This window comes from Crassostrea angulata, chromosome 6, assembly GCF_025612915.1.
Source record: "Crassostrea angulata isolate pt1a10 chromosome 6, ASM2561291v2, whole genome shotgun sequence".
Taxonomy (NCBI): domain Eukaryota; kingdom Metazoa; phylum Mollusca; class Bivalvia; order Ostreida; family Ostreidae; genus Magallana; species Magallana angulata.
The window spans coordinates 20,816,339-20,835,156 of NC_069116.1; the positions used below are offsets into that span (position 1 = coordinate 20,816,339).

Consider the following 18,818-nt stretch of genomic DNA (forward strand, 5'->3'; position numbering starts at 1 on the left):
TGCTATGTCATGCCATGTCATGCGTACTACACCAAATATTCTACCGTTCCATAGATTCGAAACTATTTTTTTTTGGGGGGGGGGGGGGTGTAAAATTGTATTCATTAACAACTATGTCAAATCAAGTTAGGGATCAACAATTGGTGATTTTTCTCTAATACAATGCAAAACAGACAAACCACAAAATATATCTAAAGTAAAAAAATTAATTCTATATTGCATGTCTCCGCGACATCCTCGTTGTGTGATATCAGAATGAAAGTGACATGAACTATGATGAAGTCGTATAATAGTTAAACGACTTATACTAAGTACGAGCTAATCCAAGGTGCCCGCTTCGAGATTCTCGCGAGATTTTGTTGCTAGACATGGACGACGTATACAAAATTTGAATGTTTACGATTGCGTCTACTGGATATTTCTCATAGTCTGCGTTGTATTTGTAAGTGAATACAATGTTTCTTCGGCATTGAAACGAATTTCAGTAAAACAAGTACTTTTTACAATGCATGTTGTTAATATATATGCTAAATTACTATAAGAACTGTAAATTGTTTCCGAATTTGTTCAGCTATGAGCTCGTTAGATTAGTTTTTTGTACATGACTGTGTTGTAAAAAAAATTAATTTGAATTAGTCGAATGAGATTATATTTTTTTAAAAACTTGAAATGATTTTAAAGTGTGGCTTCTTACAAATATGATAATGCCAATAAAAAAAAATAAACATACAAAAACAAAATACTGTCAGTGGCTGTTGCTTTCCAGTGCTTAATTTAGGCCCTCGTGATATTATTATACAGATATTTGGTTTGAGTTACATCAATGCTCAATACTTTGGAGAAATGAAACCTGATAACACTCAGTATAAATCATTAAAATTAAATTGTCTTTATATATATGTCTTTATTCATGCCCACTGAATCCTTGCTCAATATACTTATAACTATACAGGTACCGAACTATACTTTGTTCCAAGTCATTGTTTACTGCACATTTGGATGATTTTTGGTAAAAAAAAATATACAGATTTGTAAAAGAATTGAATTTTTAATCAGTCGAAGGGAAAATATCCAAGATATCTTCATTTTACCATTATCATTTTTTACTCTGAGAAATGCACAGGAACTAAAACATATTTATTTCTAAGATTTGGAAGTCACACAGAATACCTCACACAATTTTCATTGTTATCATTCAGGTACTTTCAAATCTTTTGCAGTGCATTTTTAGCCGGGTATTTAAACCTGATAAGCTAGAGCTGGAATTTCAAAAGAGAAATCTTGGGAATTTTTTCATACCTTTGAATGAACATCATTTGAACCCTGGGGTATATATGAATGCCATGTAATTAAGAAATATGAATCTAGGATAACTTCTGACATAGTATAGGCAGAGTCTTATTTGAGTGCACTTGACTTAGGCAGCTTGTCATCTTCCTACAGTTGGTGGTGCATTTTTTGGGGTGTATTTTTGGTGTAATTAAAATGTTGAAATTGAGACAATTCAATATTTTGACATATATACATGTATTTGCAGATTTACCATCATTTTAAGGTGTTCCCTTAATTATTGAAGGAAAAAATGGATGATGACTATGGACAGATGTTCGGAGGAGAGGATTTCATGGGAGACATCGGCCTGGAAGATGAAGCCATTTTGGATTATGATGATGGAGATGATAATCTGGACCTAGGATCTGATGAAGAGGAAGAAATTGAATCTTTTGTTGGGTAATAAACAATTTTAATTAAAATAAATCTCATAAATCTACTGCTCTGAGAATTTCTGTAGTAATCATAGAAGAGTGAACTTCAAAGTCTAATTTTAATCAGAATCATTAGGTGCTAAAGAATATACATGTACATTTATTTTTGTCATATTAAGTTGACTTATATTAGTTATTGTTATTCTTGTACATGTATAACTTAAATTTATTACTTTAATTTAATTTTTAAAGAATAAAATTAGAAAATAAAGCCCACTACTGTATTTAAAAATAACATTTTTTGTATAAAGTTCAAATGTGATCTCAGGCAGATTGATGTATTTTGCACATATGCCATAGTGTGACAAAGGCAAGCTATGTCATATGATATAATTAAATTTGTTTAGGCAATCAAATGAGGCATTTCAATAAGAATTAAAATATTTCATGATGATGGTATTGTATATACTGGGTACTGCATTTTTTTTTAAATTTTATGGATTAGTGATAGAGATTATGATGAGAAAACTCTTGAGCCCACCATATCCAAACAAGAACAACTTCGAATGATTCACTTGAGGAGTCATTTAAACCAATTGACAGAAAAAGTGAAGCATCACCAATATCTCACAGAGAAGACAAGGTATTTGATTTTTGTTTTAGATATACTGATTCTTGTTTATATTTATTTACCTAACCTATAGGAAAATGGCATGTTAAAATAATGTATACATTTGTAAAGTTTATTGTTTTCTGATTGTTCTGCATTAAGGGTATACATTTACCCTAAAATGATAATGACCATAATACCTGTATATTTGTACATTTGATACTACAATTAAAATGCTACAATATAATTTGATTTTATTTCTTTTAATAGAGAAGAGCAGAAGCAATGTAGAAACCGTATGTCTCAACTAGAGACTGAAAGAGATCAGGTCTTCAAAGAAATTCAAGGAGCAGAATCCGATAAAAATACGTAAGAGTTCCCAATATCAACAAATGTTTATCTGTAGTTAGTGGGTGCAAATATGTCCCTTGATTTGTACTTAAAATGTTCAGAGTGCGGCTATATATATATTTGTAAACTTAGGTTCTCTTAGTGTAATAGTAACATTGAACAACATTTAAGTATGAGAATGATAGATTTATTATCTGTAAAATGGGTGATTATAGATTTATAATTGGAGCTGCCTCTCTAGAAATGATTTATAATTTACTGATTGGGAATTGAAATAAATATAAGTCTAGACTGCACTCAGCACCTAGTTTTCATTAGTCATTATGCAGCATACAGTCTGGTTTTGATTTAACTCTACAGTGTGGTAATATGATATTTAGTAGAGTCACAGTATATGTACTTATATCACAATCCCCCTTAGCTAAATACTTAATTTCCTCTTAATGGTTGTAATTTTTGGCATAGAAACCTGGGGGTTTTGAGAAATAAATCTGATATGTAACATTTGGCTTCCTCTTAAGTTTTCCCCAATAGCATGAAACAGTCCTTGCATTACCTTTCAAATCTTTATATAAATTTATAAATTGTTCAAAAAAAAGTTTTGAATACATAAACTATAATTATTAATCTCTTCAGTAGTCAAAACACCACTATTTAACTATTTATCTGACTATAAGATATCAAAATAGACTACATTAATTACCAAAGGTCATCATCTGTATTGGTTTTTTTTTTTCTCCAGATCAGCTCTGTATAGACTCAGAGCACGACATGAAAGAGTTTGCCAGGAACTGGAAAATGAGCACAAACTTGAGAAAATGATAGCAGATCGACTAGAGGAAGAGGAGTAAGTGTTATTGTAAGCCTGTACATATTGTGCACATGAACTGCACTGTACTCTTTATACATGTAATATGTTTGTGATATGCAGTATGCCTTTGTTTCTCGGTCAATTAAAAAATTCCATAGATTTCTTCAGGGGGATAAACTATATCTTCTTTGTTTCGATTTGCAATACTAATAGGTCTTTCATTAGATTTATTGTAGATTCTAATCATAATAAGATGTGATTTATTGATTTAATAAGTGTGCATTAATCTTAGCAATCTAGGTATGCACCTTCAGGTCCAATAAGGTCTACAAGTTTATTGATTGGACTAGAAATACTGTAATAAAATAGAAATACCGGTACCCATCAGACAGATGTTTTCTATCAAATAGGGCGAAGTCTCAGAATAAGAACCTTGTATTTGAATATAAGTATTGTCTGTTGATTATGGATGTTCTTACAAAATTGCTCCTGCAATTAAATCATGAAATTTTATGCTGTATTTTCTTAATGTTATTATGCGATCAAATTATTTCAGTTCTTCGTAATTTATATAAAATGGGACAAATTACTCTGGTAACAGAAACAAAGCTAATCAATACTTTTGGTTGTGAATTGTTAAAAGCCTCTTTGACAACTGGAGAACATGTAGTTTTGAAAATCTTTGAAGATGTGTTAATATATTATTTGTCTTTCAATACATATTACTTTTCTTCCCCATGAAAAAGAGCTGAATAAAACTACCGGTTTAGTCATGTTCTTTTAAAAAAAATTTTAATTGCTAGGTATGAGCTTGCAAAAGTTGAAGTGGAGAGAGGAAAATTTCTGCTGGCAGAGGATGACCTGATTAAGCAGGAACAGCAGCTGGCTAAGGAAAAAACAGACATGGCCCTGCAGCGACTGCGCAAAGAAGAAATGAAAGCTAAACGAGCGATCAGACAGCATGCCAAGAGACAGAAGTAAGATATCATTGTCCAAGCCTCCAAATTTTCATATCCTTACAAACTCGTGAATTTTTCTGCTCTCATTACAAGCTTGAATCATATATTGATGGCTCTTTGTGTTTGGATTACAGAGACTATCAAACTGCTTTGGAGGATCAGAAGAGAAGACAACAGATGACTGTAGATGATGCAGAAAGAAGTCATGCAAAGCACAGCAAATTCCTCAATCAGACAATGGAAAAGTATAACACTTACATCATTGCACTAAAAATATCAACAAAATATGCCTACATACATGTATATCAGTTTCTCATCATGTGCTCTTTGGTGTTTTATTTAAATGCAATTATTTTAACAGGATGCAAAAACGACATGAAGAGGAGAATGCAAGATACAAAGAGAACATGAGAAAAAAGATGGAAATGCTTCTGAAATTAAAAGGAGACATTACTGCAAACAGGGTATTAATATTTTCTATTCATCAAGAGAACATTTTAAAACTATTCTTGGTTTGATCTACATGTATATATCTTTAATTCATATTCAATTGGCTTTGAAGTTCAAAAGAGAGATCATCTACATGAACCTCCCAAATTTTAAACGCTTGCTGTTTCTGTTAACAGGAGAATCTGAAAGCCCTACATGCCAGAGACCAGGCTGCCAACAAAGAGGCCAAACAGAGAGAGGAGGAAGAACGGCAGAGAATTCTCCAAGAAGGAGGTAACCCAGACGAGATTCTCCTCATCCGAAAGAGGATTGAGGAGTTTGAACGTCAGAAAACGTAAGTTATTCTGTACTTCTATTCTGCAGAGTCAGCTAGGAGCTATGTTTTATTTAAATTATATATCATTATCTCCAAAGTTTTAAACACTTAGACAAAAAGGCAGTATTTAATACAATGTACTATAATATACAATACTTTATTCTGCATTTTCATTTACAGTGAGTTTGAAAATGAGAAGAGGCAAAAACAAGCAACAATCATGGATAAAATTCTTGTTGAGGAAGACAGACTGAAGAAAAGAAAGAAGCAACAACCTCATTTGTGGACAGATCCCAAATCAGACAAGTCCAAGGTAATAACATATTCCAGTGAAAATTATTTCAAAATTAGAGGTTTCATAAGCAAATACCTTGACATACCAAAGCAAAGAAAATACACTGTTTTAACTTTTGTGTATTCTATAGACCCATAATTGTTTGTATTGAACATTTTTATTCTTAACTTGAAAGAAAAGTTTCACATATTGCTTGTTTTTCCATTGGTGATAGATTGTTGGACCCCAGAAAAAGAAACCTCTGAAGATTTTTCGAGAGCTGACGGATTCCTCCATTTTTGATGAAATAATGAAAGAAAACACATACATTATAAATGGACCAGAGGAGCAGGTAAATATATTCTTTCCTTCAATTAAAACCATATCATGTTTGCAAGGCTATTCTTCCATACATATGGATGCATATGTTACAAATACATGTATATATACTTGAATTGAATAATTAATTTCAAATTGAGAGTTAGCCATATTTTGCACTATCTTAAATGTTATTGATAATAAATGTGAATGATCACTGTGATTTTGGCAGACCACACAGAGAGACGGACAGGAACCTGGTAAAACTGACACCGCCCGTGAGGACAGAAAGATCTCTCCCCTCCCTGTAGACTCTAGTGATTCCAGTGATGCTGAGTTTGAAGGTAAGACCTATATATATTCTCTCTCTCTTTCCCCCCCTCTCTCTCTCTCTCTCTCTCTCTCTCTCATTCATATATATTTAACAAAAACTGGATACCTTTGTCTTTAGATATGATACTGCAATCAAGTGTCTTATGGCCAAATCATGTTTTTGAATGAATGTCAATGTAATCTCTGTAGCGGAAGATAATGTTTTGTTTGAAATTTAATCTTCAATTTTAGGCCTTATAATTTTTCGACCTTTCATTGTACATTGTAATGTATTTTTTCCCTACAAATTTTTGAATTATTCAAATTTTTAGAAGAAGAAAAGGTTAATCTAGCAGTACCTGAGTTTGAGGGATTATGGGACCAACACAAGCCTTACAAAGTCCCAAAGGACACAGAATCCACTCTAAAACTTCCAAATGGAAGCAAAATGGAGAAGGTATGTATGTTTAGAATTGATTTACTGCTTTGTGGTATGTTCTTGGCATTTATTTTGATAATTTTTTTTAGTTAAGAGTATCACTGTAGAATGTTTGAAGGCTGAGACCTTATATTTAAATATTTTATCAAAGGAAATTTTGGAGAAAGTGTTGGATAAACATCGTCAAGGAATCGTTGTCAAACAAGTGGCTGCTGGAAGAGAATTCCAGGGCTGTCCCTTCTACAGCAAGCCTGATGTCATTCACTTTAAGGTCTGTAAAGAATTTTCTCTAAAATCTTCTAAAGCTTTTAGTCTGATATAAAGATGATACTGGTATATGAACATAACATGCTGATGGATTGCATTGATTTCTATTTTATTAAAGGATTTTGAAGTAGGAAAGACATACAAGAAGAAAGTGACCTTGACAAATGTTTCTTATACAGTGAATTATTGCAAGTACATAAACATTACTGAGATGTTGAAGGACTTCATAGAGATCCAGTAAGTGCTTGGCTTATCATCCAGTTAATGTTTAGATGCAATGCTGCTAACATATGGTATAGAGGTCTTTACTATGAGTGAATATTTATTTTTCATTAGATTTGACCCACCTGGGCAAATGTCAGCCGGTTTAACATGTGAAATGATGGTGACTTTTAAACCTATGGTAAGATTATGTTCTTTGATTGATTTTAAAGTGAGAAAGTTATTTTATCCAAAACGCTGTCATTTACACTAATCATGTTTGAAAATGTCTCCCACAGATCAATGAGGATTTATTTGGAGAAGTGAAATTCCTGTCACAGACTGGGCCATTCGCTATTCCTCTTCAATGTACCACAAAGAAATGTGATGTAAATAATCATTTTTAATCAACTCTTTCTTTTTTTTTTTATAAAATTAAGAACACAAACTGAAATTTAATTAAAATATTTGCAATGATCAATGTAAAATTGTTTGAATTTTTTTAAATTTGCAATATTGATTGACTGAATTAAAGTAAAAACATTGAAACATATATTTGAACAGCTATCAACAGACACATGCCGTATAGACTTTGGGACCACAGTGATTGGAGAGACCTTGAAGAGGACATTCACCCTGACTAACAAGGGAGCACTGGGGACAAAGTTTGAGTTCTTCAAGGTCACAGGTCAGAAGGAAAGGACAGTGACCACAGCTGCCACTTCTCTTGGAGGTCTGGTGAGTTGTAGGGAAGTACCGGTAATCAAAGGGGAGAATAAACACAGGACACTAACCTTTAACACTTAAAGATTTAGTACCACATTGTCAATATTCTTGAAGGTTGCTGGTACTTATTTGTGAATGTGTAAACAAAGGCAAATTTCATGATTGTTGAAAACTACAATTATACTGTAGACGTATTTTTTTCCACGGGGTCATAATTCCGTGGAATCACAATATCAATTTAATCCGCAGGTAAAAATTTACGCGGATTCTTTGAATGAAAAAAAAAATCATTTGAGTAATTATTATTAAATTTAGACTTAAATTGTAAGAACTGTTCACAGTGAACAGTAACTATCGGTTGTGCACTGGTCGGTAGTGATTAGTTAGGCGCCAAGATGATACAACGACGCTGGCTAAAATCATCTTGTGAAACACCACATGATGAATATTTACCCAACCCATGTCTAACACTTGAAAAATCTGTGGAAATTTCAGCAGCAAATGGGGCTGTCGTACAAGCAGTGTTTCTTTTTTATCTGTTTATATGCATGTCGTATTTTTTAAGCCAAATAAATATTTTAACCTTTATTAAATGTCAATTCACGGGTTCAGTAAAATTGCAGTAAAAACATGGGTCTTAGCGTGTTAATTGGGTCATTGAAAGACAGACCCGCTTGGAGCTATTTGTCGTCTGACACGTGCCATTATCTCAAACTGGGAGAAGTTTAAATTTCATGCAAGTAAATTTGCAGAAAATTCAAATCTTTAGGTGATTAAATTATTTATTATGTGAATTCTCAATACAAATTTGTTTGACAGTTTGCATCTATTAGATAAAAACGATATACATTGGGTTACACGTAAATGCAAGTGTTATATAATGTAGTAACTTCTGATTATCCTTATTCATGTAATGCAATTTCAAAATTTCATTCCAAAATACACTTTAAGTACACTGGGAAAAATTTGCGGAAAATTTGTGCCCACGTTCATAGCGTAAATTAATACCACGCGGACAAAAGTACGTCTACAGTATTATTGAAATTCAAACAATGTACAAATATCTGTTTTTAGACAACAGCAGATACAATTAGGGCATTTAGTCCTGATTCTACATCAGTGGTGGCCAAAAAAGATGTGACAAATTCCCTTGAAAAGACAGATGAGAAAAAGACTACTGAAGGTTTTTACATTTGCATTTTAATCAGTATATTGTCTCTGTATTTTGTTGGTTATTAAATTATGACTTGGTACATGTACCTGGATATAAAAATATGTTTATGACTTGTAGATGCAGACAAGGCCAGCATGGGAGGGGTGGGGACCTCTGATGAGCAGAATGGTACCCAGGCAGCTGGGGAGGGGCTCAGCATGGCTGGGGATGGAGATCAAGGGGAGGAGGAGCAACGTAAGTCAATGCCAAAATAGCACCAGGATTTATACTGTAGAAGCAGAAATATTCGTTGAGGATTTATTTTGTTATTGTCGTTGGCAGTATAAATCAACGGAATAAATTGATGACGAATTTTTGACCCAAGTATAAATAAATACAGAGTTGATACTTGATACATTTTAGAGATTACGTTATGACAAAATTAAATGTCAACGGAATTTGATTTGGTTATAAAATAACAAAATATTAACCCAACGAAAATATGTGCTTCTACAGTATTCTGTAATATCGCCTTGGGGAGTGCAACCATTCAGTTGTGTAACTTCTTATATTTAATTTTTGTTTGTACACTAATTAATATATAGAGTGAGGCTTTAATATTTTCACTTATAAACAGCCTTACAAGACTCCCCCGATCTTGCGGTCAGTGAGATGGAGGATTATGGGACACTGGACGGCATGAAGGTGGGGCTTGTGGCAACCGGAGAGTTGGGACCATTTTCCTCCACCAAACTGGAAATTATATGGCAGCCCCATATTCCAGGGCGAGTGGATACAGAGTTTTTGATCACCTTTTCTGATCCTCTCTCTGACAGTGTAAGTGTGGAAAAGGCATTGATATTTTGTGTCTTTTTCAAGATTATATTTTATTTCTGTGGTTTTATCCACAATTTTATCTTTATTAACCCAGATCTCCATTCAAGCCATTGCTAATGCCATTGATGTCCCTGTGTGGGTGGAGAGACAGACAGTGGACCTGAAGATCTGTATGTATGACAGGCTGTATCAGGACACCATCATTGTAAACAATAGGTGGGTGGATAACAACTTAACTCCTTGATTATTGGAAAAACAGATGAACCTATTATTTTCTAAGCCTAAAATTTTATACCTGTCAATTTTTTCATAGAGCAACCACTGCCTTGAGGCTGAAGTTTGAAGTATGCAAAGAGCTGAAGAACCATTTGGAATTGCTGCCAAAAACAGGCTACATTCAGGCTCAGTCAAACTTCTCAGCACAAATGAAGTTTCTGCCAAGGTAATAATAGTTAATGGCATTAGTTTTTTGTTTGTATTTGTGACTTGTTTATAAGATTTTTTAAAAAGTTTGAGCAGCAACTTTATACAATTATGACTGTGCTTCAGAAAAAGTCTGTTTGAAGAGGCTGGAAAATATTTTGACAAAGAGACTGGAGTTCTGGAGGCTCCCATGATAATCAGAGTTGCAGATCAGGTATTGACTCATCAACTGTTTGGATTATCCTTTCTCTCTTGCTGTCATCCTTTTTTAATCCCTTTTTCATCTCTCTCTCTCTCTTTCTCTCTCTCTCTCTCTCTCTCTTACACGAACACACCCACACAGACACTCACAACATCTCCCTGTAAATTCTCATTATCTCTTGCATTCTTCTCCTCTTGTTTATCACCAGAACTTAAACTACTACTGTAACATTGTAAGCTGACTCTTTCTTTTGTTTATAGACCCAGCCAGTCCCTTTTACTGTCCAAGCTGTGCTGACCACATCAGACATGGAGTTTGACACCACTGATATAGACTTTGGATGCTGCACCATTTATGAGTCAACTAAGGCTAAAATCAAGCTAACCAACAAATCCATTCTTCCTCAGGAGTTCGGTTTCGTTGGCCACCCAGAGGTATGAAATACCTTTACGACCAGCTTTACGTAACCTGGAGATGACAAGTTCCAGGGTAATGCTAAGATTTGTAACTCTTCAGGATAATGAGTTATACTTCTTGTCTTTTTATTTCAGTTTGTTGAGGTACAACCAAATGATGGGTTTGGAACCTTATTGCCTTTAGAAACAATTGATCTGGAAGTTATATTTAGTCCAAAGAAAGCCAAGGACTACAAGTTTGAATTGAATTGCAAATCCCTCATAAACAGGTCAGTTTTGAAACATACAAGAAACAACGTTTTTCTATATATATTTGGGTTTTTTTTTTATCGTAAAAACTCTTTGAATTTTGATTTGATCAGGGAGTTTAAGATCCAGTGTAAGGGTGTAGGGGTCCACCCTCCCCTGGAGATGTCCCATCAAGTGATCCACTTCTCAGCCACCTCGCTGTATGATGTGTCAACTGCCTACTTTCATGTCATCAACTCGCACACAAGTACAAACGAGTTTACCCATCCCGTGCCACGGATTGGAAAGGGTGAGATATATGTAGTGGACTTTTGTTAAAAGGGAGAATTTAAGTTCAATAGATTATCTAATTCATTTTCTGATCCATGAATGTTTTGTTTCTACAGGTGAGATAGCCCCAGTGGGTCCCACTTCCTTTGAGTTTGTAGTTCCAGAAGGGTCACCCCTTACAATATCACCATCTGTTGGAACTATAGAGCCTGGCAAGGTATTAATAGTAGGTCTAAGCATCAGAAAAATATATGTTATTGGAAAGATTTATCAAATGATATTATAAACATTCAGCTCTTGCTTAATCAGAAATCAAAGCTATACTACATGTACTAAGAATAATCAAATTCTTGGTAGCAGAATTACGGCAAAAGATTTGAATGTGAATATGTAAATTAAGATATACACTGTACAATTATTTTGAGAAAAAAAACACATAAAGCTAATCAGAATCCGTAATTTTAGTAAAAATTTTATATTAATAGTGTGTTGATATTTAGTTTTATGTCATTAGAAATGTCCTATCTGGGTGAGATTTGCACCTGAGTTGAATGAACTAGACATAAAAAAGGAAGCAGTGAGAATGGCAACCAAAGCCCTGGAAGCTCAAGCAGAGAAAGAATTTGAGGAGAAACTGAAGCGAGAAAGGGAGGAGGCTGACCAAGCACTGGTAAGAGGGAAGGGAGAGAACTCATTGCATGTGACCTGGTTTTTGTTTGTAATATAAATTAATTTTGCCTGTTTTATACATGCAGTCACCATTTTGTTTCAGTTTTTTATAGCAAATTAAAGTTCGAAAATTTGAATGCACTTTCATGCCTTCATATAATGCCTGTAATTCATTAACTTTCAGAGGAGACATTTCATTATGTTATTTTATGTTCATTAATTGATTCCTAAGAAGAATAATTTAGCTGAATTTTACTTTTCCTTTCTGAACTAGGACGAGGTATGTTTCATGTTTGGAGTAAATGTGGGTAACTGGTGTGTGATACAACCAATAATCTGTGTAACAATATATGTAACTGAATAATTGTAATAATCAACAGAACCAAAAATAATAACTGTTGAAACAAAAGGAAATTTTAATAACGATTAACTGTTGAAAGGAAAAATTATTAATGAATAACTGAAAAATTAGATCAACAATTAATGCATGATATTAAGTATCAAAGACAATGTGTTTTGTGGCCTTTATAGATGTGTGTGAGTCGGACAGGATTACTATAGGGATAACTAATTTTAGAAACTATTCAGATTATTTTCTTGGTAGTTACACATAGAAATGAAACAGCTTTTATGCCTGTAAGAAATGAAGTGCTACATTCAGAACTAAGTAAAAAATGAAAGAGCGTGCATTTTGTCTTCATTTCATTCTGTGCCATGCTTATTTGCACCACCTGTGTTGCATAAGGATTAGTATCTGCACATGTTTGTCTACACATCATATCATACATGAATACATTTTTTATGTGTGTTTTCTTCTCAAAGCATTTACCGCTTAAAAAAGGTTTACAATAGTGTCATTTTTAAGGATTTCATGTACATTCATATATATATAAAACTGTGTTAATTTGCTCTAGTATGACTGCAGTAATTAATAATCATTTACAATTAACATTTAGCAAAAAGCTGTGGGGAAAGGAAAAGGCAAGGATGCAAAATCTCCAACAAAAGGCAAAGGAAAATCCTCCCCTGCACCCTCTCTGACTGTGTCTGGACCAAGGCCCATAAGTCCGCCAACTCTTGAAACCATAACTAAAGAGTGAGAACTAATTCTGTCATTATACTTTCAAAAACAACCTTATTTTTTAATATATATTTGTACATGCAGTCAAAACAACCACGGAAACTTAAGTGTGTTAAAAACTTCGTAATTTATTCCAGTTTATAAGTTACTTGGATCTGCATGCATATGTTGTATATAAAGAATTTTCAGTGCATGATTCTATCTATGTGTACATTGGTTTCTCTAGCTCCCCTGCTTATGCTGCTGCTAAGGCCAGTCTTCTGAGGCAATACAGAGGCAGCTTTAGAACTGTCACGATTCCCTGCTATGTTGCCAGTGGAAAATGTGGAAACCCTGGGGAACTTCCATACAGGTATACATATATACTGTGGATGAAACAACATGAATGCTATTGATGGTCTTGATAATTACCTTTCTTTAAGTTCATGAATATCAATTATGCAATGTTTATCTTTTGATCATTATTAACAATGCAAATGTTTTGTCTAATCCACTTATGACCCCTTTTTTCAGTGTCCACAACACCCTGTATCTGGAGGTGCACTGTCCAGTGGTAAAACCGACACTGGTTGTGATTTCAGACAATGGAAAATCCACCCTGGACTATGGAGAAGTGTCCCTTGGTCAGAACATCATCAAGTCTGTCACCATACAGAACATCTCCAACAAAACCGTAGAGGTTAATGTTCTTCTTTGCCTTAAAATTTGCAGAAAAATATGACTACCGTATATACATGTAGTAATCACTAAATAGACTTGTGATCATTTACTATATTGCACTTTTTTGTGCAGATGAAAAATGTGCGGTGAATATTGCTGATACAGAATTTTACTTTGTTTTAATAATTAATGAATATCATGTCATTGCAGTTGACATCATCCATACTAAATACGGGTGGTCCATTCCTGATGTTGAATGCCCTACGAGTTTTGCCACCAGATGGGACTCATACCATTCTAATATCATATACTCCAGAAAAAGGAGAAGTGGTAATCTGTTAATGGCAATCAACTGACTAATTTACTGCTAACCCTAGAAAAATTAATGATATTGCAGGGGGGAGGGGGTTATGTTTTTGAACATAAAATATACATTTTATAAAATGCATTATTTGTTTTACTTTAAGAGTTATCCTTCTTTTACAAAAAAGTCAATTTTATTTCTGATTTGGGATAAGGGATGATTTTGCCAGTTCTACAAGAATATTTTGCAAATTATATCAACTCCTTATAAAAAAAAAGAAAAAATCATAATGAAATTAAATTTTTTTTAGTTCCATGAGGTGCTGGAGATAAAGACAGGACACACCTCTCTCCATATCACCCTCACTGGTAAGGGGGTCAGCCCAATGATTCAGATCAACATGCCCATGCAGGACGGAGTTCTAGATATGGGGGCAGTGCTCGCTGGGGAATACCTGGAAAGGACTTTCAAGGTAAGAAACATCAACAAAGGTTTCCCATATGAAGAAGGCTTATACATGCCTTGCATGCTGCCTAATCCAATGAAGAAATTTGTTCAAATGAGAAAACAAATGGTTTTTCCTTTTTATTTGACTCTGTAAAAAGGAAGGGAGAGTTGAATGAAAATTCTTGTATTGGTAATCATGCAACTCAAAATTTTAATCTAAACACACTTTTTTGAAAGGAGAATTGTTTATATATGCAAGGTGTTGATAGTAAAACTGGACATAAATGTTCTTGTATGTTTGTGAAATTGGTTATTGATAAATGTAGATGTTTATTGATATCAAATTTGCATTTCTCTGTTTCAGCTGCTGAATTCCTCCTCTCTGTCCATAGATTACTGTATCAAACTGGACAGCCTTTCTTTAGAGAGACATAACATAGCTCAGGCTGTTCCTGCATTTATACAAGCAAACAAGACCACTAAACTCAGTGTCGGTAAATGAACAAATCATTTTTTCCATCAAAGAATTAAAAGCATTGAACAAACATTTTTACATGTACTTAGTCAGCCCATTTATTAATTGTTTTCTTAAGCAGACATTAGTCCTATATACTTAACTTTTTGTGAACTAAAATCTTTAGATGCTGTATTACCCGTAATTTAAAAAAGAGCTTTATTCAGTGAATGTCCAACATAATAAATCTACATGTAAATACATATGTTAAAATGCTATTCTTTCAGGAACACAGAATAACAATGGTCAGAATGTGTTTGATTTAGTGCCCGCGGAGGGTAGGGTGCCCCCTGGTAGTAGTATTGACCTCACTGTCACGTTCGCTCCCGACCATCCGAGTGACCATTATTCAGATGGAGTCCGAATAGAGCTGTTTGGCAAGGTATGATCAATTCTTTGTTTTATCTTCTTTATTTTGGAAGTTTTAAATCAAAATGTAGAGAAATGTTATAATTGAAATTTATTTAGTATAATATATTGACTTCTGATAATATGTTTCTAGCCTAATGTTGTTTATCTTGGAGAACAGAAAGTGAGTAAAAAAATCTAGATGGCAAGAAGTTTTCTTTTTCAGCAAGGACCAAATATCCACATGCAGTTCTATTTAGATTTGTAAATTGATATACCCATAAGGAAGTCTTTTTGGACAAGTTCATGTAGCCGTAAAATATGATTACAAAACATTCCCCATTCCTAACACACATTATTTTCATTCATCTACAATAGTGTTAATTTCGTAACTCATCATTTCCTTAATTATGATGTTTAAATTTACATATATGCTGATAGTCCTTTGAATCTACATTGTGAGTTTAATTAGATGCTAGCATCTTTTGCAGATTTTTTGAAGCCAACTGTGTTAGTAATGATACAAATATATTGGTGTACAGCATACATGTACATGTACTAACTTTGATAGGATATCGATGTATCTGGAACTAGTATACAATGTGACTCAAGATAATTTCCTACCTAGCTATGACGTTTTTAGAAATTTATCATGAAAACAGACAATCCAACTTTATATGAATAATTATTTCCAGATAATATTATTCTCTCCTACATCAAGGAAAAGTTGCGATATTAAAAGAATTTCAGTTTAAATTTTACATTTAATATCCATATTTATCAATGCATTGCAAATTAAAGTACCATGTATGTACTCCATAAAGATTGGAATAAAAAACCCTTAAATTCTTGAATTTTAGACTTTAAAACATAAATTGCTTGGAACATATTGGAAAATTTACTGGACAGATGATCTTTAAAAGACCAACAGCTCATCGTTTGATACTTTAAATTTGTAGGAAGAAACACACAATTTTATGATCAAAGGAATGGCGAAACCTAGAATTATGTTTGTCCATGGTATGGATGAGAGGACCCCTGACATTGAATCCCTGGCAGAGGAAACTCCGGCCCCTACTGAGGATGAAGGTCTGTCATACAAGTTCTCTCAAAAACTATCTATGCATTTGACTAGTTTCATATGTTTCAATTCTGTTAGAACAAATTGTACAATTTGAAATTTTATAACATTGATAACATTAAGTATATGATGCACTGTTGTCCACATTGAAATCTTAATGTGTGTCCAATACATGTATGACCTTAAATGATTTTTTTTTTCTTTGGACAGATGGTAAATTGTTACCGACACCCATCTTGTTCACACTAAGGAGTATAGCCAAGGAGAATGATTTTATTCCTGCCTCTCGCGACCTGTTTGTGGGCTGTGTAAGAACAATGGCTGTCAGCCAGAAAAAGGTCAGGCTTCTCTCTATCCTCTTTCAATTACTCATTCATCTGTGTGCTCAGATACCATTCCAATTTATTCAGAATTTAATCCATGTCTTGAGCTTATGACAACCTTGATAAACATTTAATACATTTAAGAATTGATTTTCACCCTTTTACTGTACGATCCTTACCCTTGTTTAGAATTAATCCAGTTTGATGTGTTATTTGTTTTGTTTTCTGTTGAACCTTACTTACTACATGTACTGTAATAAAATTAACTCTTTGAACAATAAATGCACAACTATTTTTATACAACAAAAAAGAAATCTTAAAAATGCCTATTTTTATAAGTACATACTTTCATGCTTGTACACTTTTTTTAAAGCATCAACATTTAATCACTACAAACAATTCATTATTAAAACTAGTAAATGACATAATTTTTACAATTTGTTTGTTAATGCACATTTTACTGAAACTAGGAGTTTGATGGTATTCCAATTTACTATTAATCCTAACGTGTCCCACTTGTCTTAATCCTTGCCTTCACAATGTTTTGCTTTGTTTTCCCATTGCTAACCTGGTTTGGGTTGTGTGCTGTGTTTGATATAGGACGGAAAAGGTGCTTCAAAACATGGCGTAAGTAAAACATTTAATAAAAATTTACCGTACTTGTTGCTGTCTTTCATCCGAAAAAATTACTAATATGAAAGTTAAAAAAAAATATATTATCATACTATTATGTACAGCTTCTATATTCCATATCTTATCACAAATGCACATGTAAAGTTACATTATATATAACTACCCCCGGTAGCTATTACCGGCTATAAGGACAATAGAAAGTGTATTGTCCCCGAGACAGCAACTATAGTTCCAAAGGGGAACAAGTTAGAGTTATCGGACTTTGAATCAACAGTGATTAAAGACTTAATTCAAGGGTTAGCAAATACTGGTGGTAAATAGTTTCGATGACTATTCACCATAGGAAAAATGCATGAAAACTATTTTACAACAAAAATTACCTAGATGAAAATGCAAATTTATTTGTTGCAATTTTACATAAAAAAATATACATTGGTAGAACAATATATAAATGAATAGCTTTTTACAAGTAATAGCATTTTTGTGATGATTAAGCTTTTTGAATCTAAATACATGCACTGTATAAAAGACTTAAAGTTTTATTTTGAGCATGTTAAAACATGTATTTATCATACTTGATAGAGGGTTACATGTATTTCCCTCTTTTCCTTTTGAACTACATGTATTTTATTGTTAGAAGTACAGCAAGCTTGGATTATGTATTTATTGTTGCATTAACAGAATGGTGAATTCCAGTTTGATAATGTACAGCTCATCACACAAAAAGGATTTAACATAGAGCCACAAAAGGTAAAAATGGCTGCTCTTTGATTTTTCCAAGTGTATTATTTACAAGTAAAGAGTTCTTTTCAAGGGTTATCCCTATAACATTAGTGGTCAATGATTTTATATCAAAATGTTTTTGTCCCTGCAAGGTTACACAGTGTTTGATTAAACTTTCTGATTTGCAGGGAATGGTAGAGGCAGGTGGACTTAAACCTGTCACATTTACATGGACGCCTCCAGCAGGCCATGATGTAAGTAATCAAAGGAATGCATTCATTCTCCTGTGAACAGCAATCACAAACATTTTTGTTTGAAGTTTTTTTCTCTCTGATTTAAACAACTCAATTTGATTTTAATCATCAATGCATATAGAGATACTGTATTTTTTCTTGATACCTTCATGCTATTCAACCATCTTTGTATTTTTAGCCAAACACTCCAGTGGAGGCCAGTGTTATGTTGACCTTGAAAGGAGATGTCACGGAACAAATTAAGGTCATGCTACGTGCTTTCGTTGTCTCGGACTAAACAACATTCTTAATGTCCAGATAGTGTGATACAAAGTAAATTCCTATGTGAAACAATTTATATCAAAAACTATATAAGTATGAAACTAATGTACACATACAGGTACCTGTACTTTCAATTGTTTTCTTGGATTATTCAGACTTTACTGTGAATCTGTGATAGTTGTCTGTTTTTACAATGCTTGTAAAATATATAAATTATTTGCAAATGTAAA

General features: G+C 33.4%; 1 protein-coding gene across 3 annotated transcripts; it reads left to right on the forward strand.

Moving 5' to 3' along the window:
• Positions 1–318: 318 nt before the first annotated feature.
• LOC128186966 (cilia- and flagella-associated protein 74-like) lies at positions 319–18,818 on the forward strand. 3 transcript variants are annotated; one of them, XM_052856960.1, is made up of 42 exons: positions 319–442; positions 1,538–1,731; positions 2,212–2,349; positions 2,587–2,685; positions 3,410–3,514; positions 4,282–4,455; positions 4,572–4,682; positions 4,799–4,901; positions 5,064–5,221; positions 5,384–5,516; positions 5,713–5,829; positions 6,028–6,139; positions 6,440–6,564; positions 6,698–6,817; positions 6,932–7,050; positions 7,150–7,216; positions 7,314–7,403; positions 7,579–7,752; positions 8,815–8,923; positions 9,032–9,148; positions 9,531–9,730; positions 9,825–9,946; positions 10,044–10,172; positions 10,280–10,367; positions 10,616–10,789; positions 10,907–11,040; positions 11,134–11,309; positions 11,407–11,507; positions 11,805–11,960; positions 12,916–13,055; positions 13,267–13,392; positions 13,554–13,719; positions 13,911–14,030; positions 14,315–14,476; positions 14,816–14,945; positions 15,193–15,347; positions 16,273–16,402; positions 16,605–16,732; positions 17,318–17,344; positions 18,032–18,100; positions 18,262–18,327; positions 18,506–18,818. In XM_052856960.1, the coding sequence occupies exons 2-42, from the start codon at positions 1,583–1,585 to the stop codon at positions 18,602–18,604; spliced, it is 5,118 nt and encodes a 1,705-aa protein (XP_052712920.1). In that variant the 5' UTR covers positions 319–442; positions 1,538–1,582; the 3' UTR covers positions 18,605–18,818. The 3 variants fall into 3 exon arrangements, with proteins under 3 accessions (XP_052712920.1, XP_052712923.1, XP_052712922.1); XM_052856962.1 differs by having other exon boundaries at positions 364–442; positions 1,556–1,731; XM_052856963.1 differs by lacking the exon at positions 17,318–17,344.